Below are 14,365 nucleotides of genomic sequence, written 5' to 3'. Positions count from 1 at the left end.
GTCCCGTTCAGATACTGAAAGGTTGCTCTGAGATCTCCACGCAAACTTCTCCAGGCTGAATATCCCAAACTTTCTCAGCCCATCTCTGTAGGAAAAGTGCTCCAGCCCTCTTATCAACTCCATGGCCTCCCCTGAACTCACTCCAATAGTTCTATGTCCTTCTTATGTTGGGACACCAGAACTGGACAATATTCTCCAGGTCAGATCTCACGAGAGCAGAGTAAAGGGGGAAAATCCTCTTCTTTGGGTGCAGCCCAGGATGCCATTGGCATTCCAAGCTGTGAGCACACACTGCTAGCTCATGTTGAGTTTTTCATCAGCCATAACCCCCAAGTCCTTCTCTGCAGGGCTGCTCTCAATCCCTTCTCAGCCCAACCTGTGTGTCTGGGATTGCCACGACCCAGTGTAGGACCTTGCCTTTGTTGAACTTTGTCCTGTAGAGATGCTTGACTCAGACAGAGCCCCAGCATTGTGGGGGGCTCAGACCACCAGGGTTTTGGTGGTCTCTGCCCTGGTGCTGCTCAGCCCTTGCTGACTGTGCCAATCTGTGAACCCTGGGCAGGTGTCTCCATATCCTCGAGCATCCCAGATGGTGTCTGGCTCTTGTGGTTTGGGTACTGGCAGGAGCCCAGCTTGCCAGTCTGGGGCTTAACAGATGCACACAAAGCTGTGCTTTCCTTCTAATGAATATTAAGAGATCAAGTGTCTTAATTTGCTTTCCTGAAACAGAAAAAATTACCTGTGTTCAGTGGAGTACTTGGACCACTGAATTTTCATGTGGATATATTCTTGTAGGATCAGACCATGGAGATCCCTGAAAGATGAGGGGGAACTTCCTGCTTCCAACAGCTGACTGTTTGCCATTGCTTTGAAGTTTTCTGTTTACCAAAGGGATGGGAATTAATAGGAAGTGTTGGGGTTGTGCATCCAGGAGAACTTAAGAACCCCTTCCAGTGCCTAAAGGGGCTCCAAGAAAGCTGGAGAGGGCCTGGAGTGACAGGACAAGGGGGAATGGCTTCAAATAAAAAAAAACTATGTTGCATCTTAAGGGTATATATGGATCACATTTTATATGAAACAAATCACATGATATGCAACAGCTGCAGCAAAAATAGAAACTATTCTTTTTATGTCCCTCACTTTTAGTGAGCTTGTTCTGATTTGAGAGAAAGAATTGTTTCTAATGCATGATTAAAATGTTACTAAAATGCTTTTACTTGTGTTTGTCCTTGGGCTTGTGGTCCATGAAGATCTAACAATGCAGAGCCAAGAGAAGGTCTATAATTCTTTATCTCCATCAGGTTTTGCCAAAAGATTGATCCAAAGCCTGGAGAGTTTTGCTTCTAGTACTTGCATAGATCTGAGGTGTTAGTCAAGGGTTTAGCATTTTACTTTCCTAAAGGATCTCCTAACAAGTGTGAAAAACACATAGTAAAAGAGAAATACCCGTTCCTGAGGCAGAAGAAAAAATTCACAAAAAACAACCAACCAACCAAAACCCACAAAACCAAAAGCAAATATAAAACCACTTAAAATTGCCGTATTTTGATCTTGTACCCACATCAGCCTTTGCATTCTCCATTAAGTAACTGACAGCTGCACAAAGTGACACCAGTAAGTTATCATGGAATTTTTCCAGCTCACTCAAGACATAAAGGTTCTTTTCCACTTTAATAATTGGAGCCTAATTTTTCTTCCATTATCACCAGTCATAGAGCCCAAATGGCCAAATAGATCAGAGGTGCTCCTCAGGCTGAAAATTTCTCAGATTGCTTCGTGCATCCCATGTTTAATCTTTGAAGGATGATGAGGCTTTTAGCATCCTTCATTTATTTTTACTTATAGAAAATCTAGTGAAATTAAACACTAGGGATCTTCACCACCGGGTGCTGAGTGTCTCTTGAAATTCAACTAATGTGCTAAGGTTTTTGGGCAGGGAATGGTCTGCTTTTCACATCAGCTTCTTAGTGCTCTAAATGGACAATAAAAAGTGGGCAAAACTGAGACTTTGAGGGGAGTAGGCAGCTTAGGGAATTGGTAGTAAGAAAGAAGCTGAGGTCTAGAAAATTTGTATTGTTATTATACTGTTATTATTGGGTTTGTTCTTTACTGTGGCAAAGATGCAATAAGGTCAGGGCTTTATAGGAACAACGAGGCGGTGACCTTTCCTTGGAAATCAGATCATCTCAAATTACCCAGAACACAATGAGTGGCTGTAATAAAGAGCACGGAAGGAGTAGGGTAAGAAAATCAAAAATGGGAGCTCTACGGTCATCCAGTGACTCCAGTGAATCACTTATAGACATAAAGACAGTTCAGCAGTCCTTTGAAAAGTGGGGGATTTACAAATGAACTGATAACAAATTGCTTTTTGAGGCTTCACAGGAGTGAATCTCAGATGAGATGTGAAAGATGACAGGGAGGCAGAGAAAGGGATCAGAGCCAGAACTTCAGGGAAATGTGTACCTGAATAAATTAAATATTGCAGAGTAGCTTGTCGGACATTTTAGTAACAAATGGGATATCTGTCAGAGTACAGCTTTGAGCTGCTTTCTCACAGAATGAAACAACACATGAAAAAATCCTTTCCTCATTACTGCCATGTGGACCCAGGCAAAAACACCCTCCTCCTGAATCTCACAGGCTGGTAAATTAGCCTTGACAGCTCCACAGTTAAACAAAGTTAAAGGAATCACCAAGAATCAATCAATGGACTTCATCTAGTGGTTACAGTGAAAGACTCAGAGCAACTGGAATTGTCTGTCAGTTCTGTCTGGAATTGTCCAATGACCCTACATGGTTGCTCTTGCCTACATCAGTTGCCTGAGGTTGTCAGAAACCTCTTCTGGTCGTCCCAGCTCTGAGCCAAAGTGCTCTGTGACTTCAGGCTTGTTTTTGTTATTAGCAAATAATTTTGTCTCAGATTCTTAGCTCTGAAATGGGTCTAAAATATTTATGTATGTTTGGAGAGTTTGGAATCCCACTTAGAGAGGAATGTTGATAGACTGGGCTTTTTTCTTTGGATGAAAGATTCAATGTTGACACAAACCGGCAAAGCCAAGTTTTTTTCTTTCCCAGGGTTGCTTAGCTCAGAGTTGGTTTGCTTTTCATATCATCCTCTTTCACATAAACCAAATAGAAAATACTACTAAAAACGGAAACATTAACCTATGAAAGTATAAAAAACAAAGTTTATTTACTTTACAGAGCATGGATGGCATAGAAGGGCATGATTCTTGCCTCCAAGAGCTAACACATGCAATTAAGCAGATAATGTATAAGAGTAACTCAGTGGATAATCAACGGTACTTCATCAAAGGTCAGCAGCACTGCTACCTGTGTTCAGGTTTTGTGCATAGTTGTGTGTGCTTGATTAACACTGACAGAGACTAGCACTGACTACATCCACAGGAGACCAAGATTGCTAATTTCAATCTTATCTTGGTCCAAAAGGGCAGTAATAAAGCCTCAGGAATATTCCTAATTTCATGCACTTCCAGCATTTTCACTGTGTGTGATTCCTGATGTGTGAAAGACTCCAGCAAAAGCAAGGGTTGGAGGAATATTTCATGATCCTGTGGAAAGTGCTGAGACCTTGGTTGTTTTGTATGGGAGCTCAGGAGGCGTTTCTTTACCTGAGGAACATGGAGAATAATGAGGCATCCCCGGAGAAAACTGCTGCTATTCTTTCCTGAACTAAAAAACTCCCACATCTGTATGAAGCAGACAGCAGCTCACTCTTCACCTCCACACACTCTCTTTAGGTCATTAGCTGAGATTGTTAACGAGGAGGGCAGCTAGATGAGGCTGCAGTGGTGGGTTTTTTGGTTACGAACACCTGAACCCAGAGTGCACTCATTCATCAGAGGATGGCAACAACAAATGTCTGAAGTGCTGAGCTAGATTTGAAGAGGCAGCACACAGATAAAAGCCTCCAGAAGCCCTTTGCAATTCCCTTAGTCATCCATTCCCACCGAAAGCTTCTCTTTTGAAGCTTCCAGGAAGCCTGGTGCAACCTTTGGTTGTCCTTTTGGTCCGAGCTCTTATCTGTGTAGTGCAGACCCGGCCTCTCTCTGCTCGTCCTACTCAAAAACAGTTGTTATGGGATAAACAAACCATATTTGCTGATGCACATTCTCAGTTCTCTTATCAGCTGAACAACACGCTTCTCGTGCATGGTGGGTCAAACAAGCTGCTGGTCCAACTCCAAGAATTCCAGGGCAACTGCATCACGGCTCATTTTGAGCTTACTCACAGCTCTGGACTGCAAGAAATCACAACCACGTGATGATAGAGCATTATCTTGGACTGACCAAGAGTTTCCCAGTGTTACAAAGCGTATTTAGGTTGATGATTGCAGGCCTTAGGTCTTTTTTATTGAGGTATTAACATGATAAGCTGCTTTGGGTAGCTGTTAAGATGCTTCAGGATATGGTCAGACTGAAGACTATGTGTCTTATCGGAGAAGAATTTCAGCTTTATTGTGATTGTCTCTTAAAATGTAAATAAATAAGTAAAGCATCTCTAGCTCAAAACTACTTCACAGCTGTCCTGAAATACATTGGTAAAGTTGTTTGAGATGAGACACACATCTGAGGAGAGGAGAAAACCAAACCCCTGTGAGCTTTTACCAACCAAGCCAAGAAGTTACAGCCCTGTGATGAGGAAACATCTCAGGAATCATATGAAAGGTAGCTGGCACACTGGACTAAAAAAAGGGGTTAGTTCTCTTGGTCATGGCTTTAAAAGGTTATTCCTCTCTCAACACCACAAAGAAACAGCTTTCCATTGCTCTAGTCACTCCTGTTGCAGCATTCCTTCTTGCTACCCCTCCAGTTCCAGCATCTCCACAGAAATCAGTGCAGTCCATTCACCTTTGGTTATAGCTTTGCTGTCTTACATCAGTGTATAAATATAACCAGAATATGCCAGACAGAGAGCAGAGGTGATCACAGAGCACCTAGCAAAAGGTGTATTCAATTTTTTCATTATAAAAAGAAATATCTCTACTCTGAAAATCTTTTCAAAAATATCATTTTTTCATGCATTATCTGCTTTTCGCCCTGCGAAAAATTAAATATTTGAAAATTTACTTTTTAATAGAGAAGCAGTTTAACAGGAGCTTTTTGATCATCCCTTTGCTGTGGGTGAAGAACACAGGGGCTTCAAGAGTTGCTTGAGTATTTCTACACAGAGTGAAATGGTGGGTCAAGCTCTGTGTTTGAAGAATACACCAGAGATGTCACCAAATGTGTTTATTTTAGCAGAAGTTCATGGCTTTTTACCACCCAAGTGCAAATGTCTGCAGAGGCTGTTGAGTAATTAATGCTTGCAAGGCACTTGAAAATGGAACATGGTGTATACTCCTGCAAACTATGTTTAATTAACCATCAGAGATCTGCTGATTTATTAGAGACCTTTCCAAGATGTGCCTTCTCATTAGCCTGGTACAAAGCGACCCACAGCAGGAGGGAACAACTTACTTCAAACACGGTTCAACTTTCAGCCAGTTTAATCTTCATCCCATTGATAGACTTCTGAATCCTAATTTAATTATAGTTCCTTAAATGTTTTGTGATATCATATCTCAATCTCTCTGTTCTGTGTCTTTTTATGTTTTTTTGTCAGTTGTTGTGGGACAGAGGAATAGATAATTTTTTTCAATATCCATTAAAATTCTCTTTGTCTGCAGTGCAGTATATGCTCTATAAAAGAGATGAACCTGCTGCAAGTGAAATAAGCTGATGCCGCACTGTCTTTTCAGAGCAACAAAAATCTTTATAGATTATTTTCCCAAGTGTCATGAATCTCCTTCAAAGCCTTAAGCCACTGATACCAATTAATAAACTTAACAGTCTAATTTTCAATTCACACCCAGGCCACACAAAGTGGATGCTCACCCTGGCAGATGCTTGAAAGCTTTGCCTTTCAGAGATAAAATGTTACCTTGTGTGTGATAGGGATGTTAAGGTGGGGGTGATTCAGGAGCAGAAAGACCTGTTAAAGTGCAGCACCTGAGGCCTTCTTGTTTTCTGAATTTACAGTCTGGGGCTGGCAGTCATATAAATGAGTGATGCTCTCTGATGTTCTCTTCCAAGGCAGCTACAAAATTGGCAGGGAGTCTTGGGTTTTGTGCTGATGTGTCCAGAATTCAAATAATTTGATTCTTGGGTATAATGACAATTGGAGGCAGAGTATTACCTTGAGAAAAGAGAGGGGAGAGACCGCTTCTGGATCCTGTATTGAATTAACAAGCGATTCCCATTTACTCTCTCCCCTGAAAACTCCATTATACAGGGCTCTTATTGCCCTTATTCAAGGGCAGGGAATTAAAAAAGTGATATGGATGGTAATGCTCCCATCTTCCTACCATGACATTGAATAATGGGGACAAAGAAGGGAAATCTTGACAGATGATACGCCTTTTAAAATACTGCTGATAGTGAAAACACAGGAAGGATGGTGCATTTGAATATCAGCGATGAAGTCGTAGTCAGATTTTTGTGTTTTTTGCTCATGAGTTCAAGTCATCTTTGCTTTTATTTTTGCTGTGGTTTTTCGAATATTTTATCTTCTTGTTATTCCAGTTCCTTACTCTAAGGAGCATAACTGAGGTGAGGACAGAGGTGAAGCGTTGGTTACACTAATTCCAGGAGAAATCTGCTCTCTCTCTCCTCCTGGATGCGAAGAGCAAGAGTTGGGAATCCAGTAGGGAAAAGTCCACCAGCAGACTGATATAATTATACAGTTAGAGCAATGTTACTGCTCAAGAGGAGGCTCTTCTTTCCAGTTCAACCTAAGCTTTCTGAAGTTACATAGACTGCATCACACTGGTGGTCTTATAACAAAATAAGGATATGCACTGTGGACCCTTCAACATCCTTGCTTTACAAATACATTAATTTAGGTTTAAAAAAATGAATTTTGCTGTTTAAACTACACCTTACACAAAATGAGCATATTTGCATTAGGAAATCTTAAAAATTTTATGGAATAATTGACAATATCTGCATTCTACAAGTGTGTAATTGAAAAATAGAATATTTAACTACTTTGACAAAAGTCACACAGGGAACACCTTCTGAGGTGAGAACAAAATACAGATCTTGGTCTAGTTCATGTAAATCACGAAGCCTCCCTGAACTATTGACACTCTTACCTGATCTCAGCCCAGATGTTAACGAGGCCTCTTAAACTAAATTTTTGGTCAAACCTCTTTGTGAGGAGGAATCATGAAAATCAGCTCTGCAGCATGACCTAGTAAGGTTAGAAATGACGCTGGGAAAGGTTTAGGGAAAAAGTGTCAAAACCCTTACCTGTACTGATACCTGTTGATTCTGACCATGTCAGTGCTGTTGTTATATTGGTGTAACTGATTTTAGAGTCAGTGGTACCATCTTGCTGCAGGAGAGCAGGATGTAGCTCAAAACCTCTTGAGAGCAACTCTGAGAAGCCAAATCATGGCTTGCTTTGTCGAAGGGAAGCTCATTTTATCTCCCACTGCCCCTCACCAGTCAGTACTATCAGCAGATGCCAACCTGTCATCTGGGTACATGCACCAAGCCATGTAAATTAATTAATTAATTAATTAATTAGTTTAGACTTTGTTTCCAGCTCGATCTAAGATTTGCAAGGAGCCATTGTGAATGAAGAGAGCTGATAGCTGAATTTTCCTCTTGCACATCTCTCTCTTTCCTCTAGTGGCAAGAATTTAGGCTGGTAATTATAATTCCAACCAGCTGCCTGTGGCCTCCAGAGGTCAGCATATCACCGGAGAAGAGCTCAGTCACAGCGCCCTCAAACTGTACTTTTCAATGATTTCATTATGTGTAGTTTCCACTTCCACTAGTAATAAGATTTAAGAGTTTTGTCCCCAACACTTGGTGTGGCAACAAAATCAAGAAAAGTCAAACGAGCTCTCAGAATATCCATTGTAAAATGCAAAGTGTTGTCATTGATCTGTGCTACCACTTGGATGGGAGATGCCTTAAGTGACAAATTTATTGAAAATAATGAAATTGATACCCATAGGTATGGGTGTTATTCCTGATGTGTTAGTTCTGATGGGGGGAATGGACATGCTAAGCATATTCTAAGTGGATAGGACTTGTTCAGTTCTGTCAAAAGGTCTAAATTTTAGTGTATTTGAGCACAACTTGCAGTTCTAGTGATACCTATCTCAAAAAGGGTAACATATAATCAGAAAAACAGAGACAGATGAGAAATAGAGATTGTCAGAGGTGTGAAACAGCTTTCATGCAAGAAGGAATTTAGACTATTTATCCTAGAGAAAACAAGTTGGAGGAAATATGATACCACAGAATCATAGAATGGTTTGGGTTGGAAGGGACCTCAAAGATCAGCCAGTTCCAACTCCCTGCCATGGGCAGGGACATCTTCCACTAGACCAGGTTGCTCTGAACCCCAACAAGAAAATAAATAATACAACCAAAATCCAGCCCAACTCAAAAAAAAAAAAAAAGAAAATAAAAGAAAAGAAAAGAAAAGGAATAACAACACTTAATTCTTCCATTATTTTTATTAAAGCTGCAGAGTCTTACTACACACAACGAATATTTTATTGATATAATCTAAGTTAATAAAATAGTTGAACAACTCTTTAGATTTATATTTGTATAGAAATGATCTGGGGAACATCTCATCTCAAAACAGCAGTGCCCAAAAACAACTATTCAGCAGGATTTTTTAAAAGAAGAGTTTGGGACTAGAGGATGCACTGTTCATTCCCAAAGGAAAAACAAAAAATCCATGCAAAAATAACCCCCACCCTCTTCCTGCTTTCTTTCCCATCCAAAGTGGAAGGCCATGTGGAATGACCACGTCAGGGATGGTTCTTTCCTTCCAGTATTCCTCCTCACACCTAATTTGGGAGCTGTAGTCTAAACTTAATTCATTAAAACAAGACAAAAAGAAAATTTAATTGCACAATCCTAGTCTGCAGGTGATGACATCATAACATCTCTTTACAGAAGTCCCTACTCTTTCCCAGCTGGGAGAATTGGTTATGGAGTTGTGTTTGTCCCCATGGCTGATGTCATTTACTGTCCATGTGGTCACCACAAGTCAGTCTATCTACTATTGCTTTGCTCTCCCTCCTTCACCTATATGTAGTTTACATTCTATGTGGCACTGCCTGCAAAGGGCCGCCTCCGTGGTGTTTCCCCCCCTTTTAAATTCCACAGCTCCAGTGTCGATCTCCTCACTGCAGCCGGGCACCGGCATCGCCCGCGAGATGTCTGTGACAGACTTTGAGACACGTCCTTGCTAGATCATCCCATTGATCTTAGTCCACTCGTAGATGTCCTGTTCACACACTATGTCCGAGTTGATGAGGAGGTATCTGTCCCCAACACAGAAGTGTTTCTGGCAGGCAGCACACTTGAAGCATTCCAGGTGATACACCTTGTCCTTCACCCTCATGGTCATCTCGTAGGCCCGGATTCGCTTGTCGCAGGAGGCGCAGAGCCCGTCCTGGCCGAAGAGCCTGGAACAACACGTCAGAGGAGTGAGCAGAGTTCCTTTGCTGGGAGGTGGGAAAAACCACATCAAAACAAGGACACAACCCCAGTGCCTCGAGCCATTAGTCATAGCAGTGTGGAGTCAGAAAGACTTGGAAAAGACGAGGAAAGCTGCCGAGCAGAGCTGGAAACTTTGCAACACCAAAAACTGAAGCAGAAAATCCAAGGTCCTCACCTGCTTTCAGTATCATGGAAGCAGAGTATGGTTTGGGTTGGAAGGAACTGTAAAGTCCATGCAGTTCCAACCCCTGCCATGGGCAGGGACACCTTCCACTAGCCCAGGTTGCTCCAACCCCTATCCAACTTGGCCTTGGACACTTCCAGTGATGGGGCAGCCACAGCTTCTCTGGGCAACCTGTGCCAGGGCCTCACCACCCTCACAGGGAAGGATTTCTTCTAATATCCAATCTAAATCTCCTCAAATCTATCAATATAATTTACTTCTCTGATCAATGACCTTATCTTGAATTTGCTGAGCACTTCAGGAAGAGGTTCCCCAGAATATTGCACAAAGTTGTGCCCTGCTAATACTTCCACTTCTGTAATTGACAAATTACCTTTCCATGGATAAATGTTGCTTGTCTTCAGCTGTGCTTCTTAGTTTAAGGAAAGGATTAAAGGGAAAGAACATAATTTCTTTCATCTACCAGGAGATGTCACTGTTCGCTTCTGCCCAACAAAAATAATGCTAAGGTTACACAAAGGTTGCCAAATTTTTCATTAACGGGGGAAGATATTATCTGTTGCATTATTAAATAAATAAAAGGATTGAATTTCACTGCAAGAAAATGCATTAATTGTATTGCCATACTTCCTGTTGCTTCCATTTTAAGATGAAAAGTATTTGGGGAGTCTAATTAACACTGGATCACTGCTGGATTTACAAGTGGTCCCATTAGCAGAACTTAGTCCTTACTTTCAGCTTAGCAAAATTCCCATCAGCAAAGCTCAGGAACAGCATAATTAGGGAGTCCACTGAGATTTTGGTATAGTTTTTATTGGCAGGTAAATCAGCCTTCAGTGAAATAGCTGGAAAAATACCATTAAATATCATTATTCTGTTCCCTGACACGTTAGGGATCCATTAGAAGAAATGGAACACAACCAGAAGAAATGGAACACATTTTAATTGTACTCAAGAATGTAAAGATCCTTTGTTACCAATTTTTATGAAATATATTAATCTCCAACTAATCCTTCTACTTACAAATTTTGGGAAAAACTGACAGGGAGAGGGTTATCAATGAAAATACCCATAAGAAGTAACAACACTGACCCTGTAGGGTTCACCTGGAGCTGTGGGGTTATGTCTGTGCAGACCAAAAGATGCCAACAACCCCAAGTCCTAGGAGCTCTTACTATGTTCTTCACATTATCAAATAATTCTGATTTATCCACCACATGTAGCAATGCTTTTGTTTCCATTAAAAAATGCCTTTTTTTAAACAAGATTTTAAAGACTTAACTGTAAACAACTCCAAGTTTTTTATCTAACCAACACAGATAATCTTTAGATTTATCTAGAAGTTACTGAAGAATCCCAGCAATACCATAAAGCATCTGGACATTAAACCCAAAATTATGAAGACAGGCTGAGAGAGCTGTGGGTTTCAGCCTGGAGAAGAGACGTCTCTGGGGAAACCTTATAACACCTACCAGTGCCTAAAGGGGCTCCAAGAGTGCTGGAGAGGGACTTTGGACAAGGGCTTGAAGTGCCAGGACAAGGGGGAATGGCTTCACACTGCAAGAGAGTGGGTTTAGATTAAATACTGGCAAGGAATTGTTCCCTGTGAGGGTGGGGAGACCCTGGCACAGGTTGCCCAGAGAAGCTGTGGCTGCCCCATCCCTGGAAGTGCTGGATGGGGCTTGGAGCAACCTGGTCTAGTGGAAGGTGTCCCTGCTCATGGCAGGGGGTTGGAACGAGATGATCTTTAAGACCCCTTCCAACCCCAACCATTCTGGGATTCTACAAGTATGATATGAGTCCACATCTCAAACGCGAGCTGCGTCACACTCCCGGCTGCTGTCAGGCCTTAAGAGCAATTAAAAATCAATTCCTTATTCCTCGCTGTACTCACTAAATGAACAAGCAAAGCTGAAATGTGAAGGAGAGGGCTGAAGGTGTGAGGAGTGGGTTGTGTACCTGAGATAGTCCCTCCTGCAGAGCTTTCTGCCCAGTTTGTAGTAGAGGCGTCTCCCCACCTCGCCGAGCCTGCAGCCACAGAGGTCGCAGCTCAGACAGTCCTCGTGCCAGTACTGGTCGATGGCCTTCAGGAAATACCGGTCCCCAATGTTCTGCTGGCACCCTCCACATGTCAGCAGAGAAGGGGGGATCTGGAGGACTTCATCCACTGGCTCCCTGAGGGAATGAGAGAATCATTGGAGTTGGAAAATCAACTCTGATCTGAAAGCATCTGTGTGAGGAGAAGGAAAAGCAAAATAAAACACGTTGGAATAGGGATTATATCCTTGTTTTTATTCCATCTCACCAAGGGCTAAAGGACTAAAAAAGGCACCTGAGGGATTTTACACTTTCCATTGGGAAATGTAAATTTGAAGACTGAGTCTGAGGATGTCATTTCCCTGAACAGCATGAAATGAATAAATGCAACAGATGAGACCAGTGCCCAACTGGTTTGAGATTCACTGCTGGTTTTAATAGAGCCAGAATTTTACCTCATGTTAGTGCAGGACTTCTTTTTTGCCTTAGCCAAGGACATGAATCCACTGGGATGGGTCTCTATACTCAAGCAATTATTTGGGATTACACATTAGACACACAAATCTTTATTGTAATATTAGCATTGACTATTCAGCACCCTATGCTGTTGCTTTTTAAAAAAGCTCTGAAATCTAAGATGGTTCTGGTAATACCTGAGGATAAAGCAAGAATTTTCTTCAAAACTATTTTCTTAAGGAATTCTCTTCTTTGTCTTTTGGGGTAATTTTACAAGGTAAGAGAAGAAAAAAAAAAAGAACAGCAAAAAAATTCAAAGGAAGGTGCCCCCATGGGAGTCACTAAAAAATCTATTGGATCCATCCTCTAAGCACTTGCTTAATTTCAAACCTGTGGGAACTAGAGTGGACCCCCAAATTTTTCCATGTTATTTGTTTCTTGCTCTAACACAGAGTCCCTCATTAATTTGTTTCTGCCACTGGTCTGTCCTCCCTTGGGCTGGTGGGGGTAGAGGAGACCTACATTGATGGAGAAGGAGCTGGCTGCTCACAGTTTCCAACAGGCAACAGGAAAAAATTATATTACTCCTGCTTATTTACTGGATCAGCAGTTTTCTGGGCAAAAATGACTTTCTTCAGCAGGGAGGAATGACCTCTGGTCAAGAACTTCTGGGCTGAGAAAGTGATCCTGCAGTTTTTATTTAGGCAAGCTGAGCCCTGAGATATTATCTGGTTATATTCTGCTCTGGTTTTCACTCTTCTAAGTTTAAACTGCTGTGCCCTGCAAGTTGTGTGGTAACATCCTTCTCCTGCCAGCTCTCCATCCTGTGAGTTTTCATTAAAAATCATGGGGAACTCATGATTAGGCCCTGGTTTTTCCAAATGTATCCTTTTGGGCTTCATTACTCCCTTTCCTAATGTGTGGGCTCCATTCTGGCAACTCCTGAAAGCCTTCCAATAGGAAACACACATCATTATCCTTTATTATCCTTTATTTGAAACTTCAGATGCATTCCAAAATATTCCATCTGAGGGGTGTTTGGGAATCCCAAGCCAGGTTTCTTGGACAGCCCTAAACTCCAGAACAGCCCAACGGATGTTTATGCAGAACAGCATTCCTGGTTTACACATTAAGCTTTTTGATGTCCATAGATTCCTAAGCCAGCACTTAAGTCACTAGAACACAAGGCAGGTAAATAAATAAAGATTAAAAAACTTTGTAGTTGAAAGCTGGACATCATTAGGAGCTTGGATTAGCATTTCTTAAAAAACAGCATAAAAGAAGAGAAAATGTAACATGTAAAACATCAGATGTGACATGGAATGAAGTGATTTAATCCCCAAAAGCAGCGGTTCCCATGTGTTCACTCCGGGCTCCAAGTAATGGCATTTTTAGTATCTCACAGGAAACAAACCACGAATGACTCAATTTACTCTGAGTGATGTTTGAAGCGTTATCTGCAAATGAAGATTTTATAATTCTTTTTTTTTCTTCCCTCTTATCATGATTCCAAACAAGCCTAAGTGCAGTTATTAGCATGTGCAGGGCTGAAGTGACCCGGGGTCTGTGCTGAGCTCCCATCCCTGGGTGTGCAGGAGGGACGGGACAGCAGGAGCACAGCCCAAAAGCCTGGATCGGGGTACTGGAGCCAGTCCCTTCTCTGAGTGGAAAACCCAGCGAGGGAAATTCTCATCTCCTACATCCCGGCCATCAAGTCTTTCTCCATGCCCTTAGCAGAACACCCAGCCCCCACCAAAGCAGCTTCTATGAGCTCTTGAAAGTTGCATTATGAAAACGTGGAAGTTGGGCACCCGCAGATAAAACAGCCCCGACCTTCCACTGATGGGCTGCAGCGAGCTGGGCAGACCAGGGATGGGGCACAGGGGGTCCCTAGGGATGGGGCAGGGAGGTTTCCCTCCCTGAAAAACCTTCAGGCTTGGGAAGCGGGATGCTCTCCCTCTCTCCTAGCATCCCCAGCACCACGGCGTGGGATGAGTGGTGCCTGCCGGGGTGTGTGTGTGTGTGCGCGTCCTGCGCCTCTCTGCTGTCGCTGCTGCTCTTTCCCACAACTCGGGGGGCTCTCCCCAACCTCCCCCACGCCGCCAGCCCCGCGGGTCGGGGCAGCCTGAGCGCAGTGCCCGGTGTCCCC

General features: G+C 42.4%; 1 protein-coding gene across 1 annotated transcript; it reads right to left on the bottom strand.

Moving 5' to 3' along the window:
- Nucleotides 1-8,520: 8,520 nt before the first annotated feature.
- Nucleotides 8,521-11,903, bottom strand: LMO2 (LIM domain only 2; the record flags this gene model as incomplete). Its single annotated transcript, XM_029963262.1, has 2 exons — nt 8,521-9,505; nt 11,683-11,903. Coding segments are annotated over 2 exons (441 nt in total), but the record flags the coding sequence as incomplete, so codon positions are not given.
- Nucleotides 11,904-14,365: the final 2,462 nt, after the last annotated feature.

Source organism: Manacus vitellinus, unplaced genomic scaffold (genome assembly GCF_001715985.3).
Source record: "Manacus vitellinus isolate BGI_N305 unplaced genomic scaffold, ASM171598v3 scaffold_57_pilon, whole genome shotgun sequence".
Lineage (NCBI taxonomy): Eukaryota > Metazoa > Chordata > Aves > Passeriformes > Pipridae > Manacus > Manacus vitellinus.
Note: the sequence above shows the minus strand (reverse complement) of the source record. Positions and strands in the feature narration are given on the sequence as shown.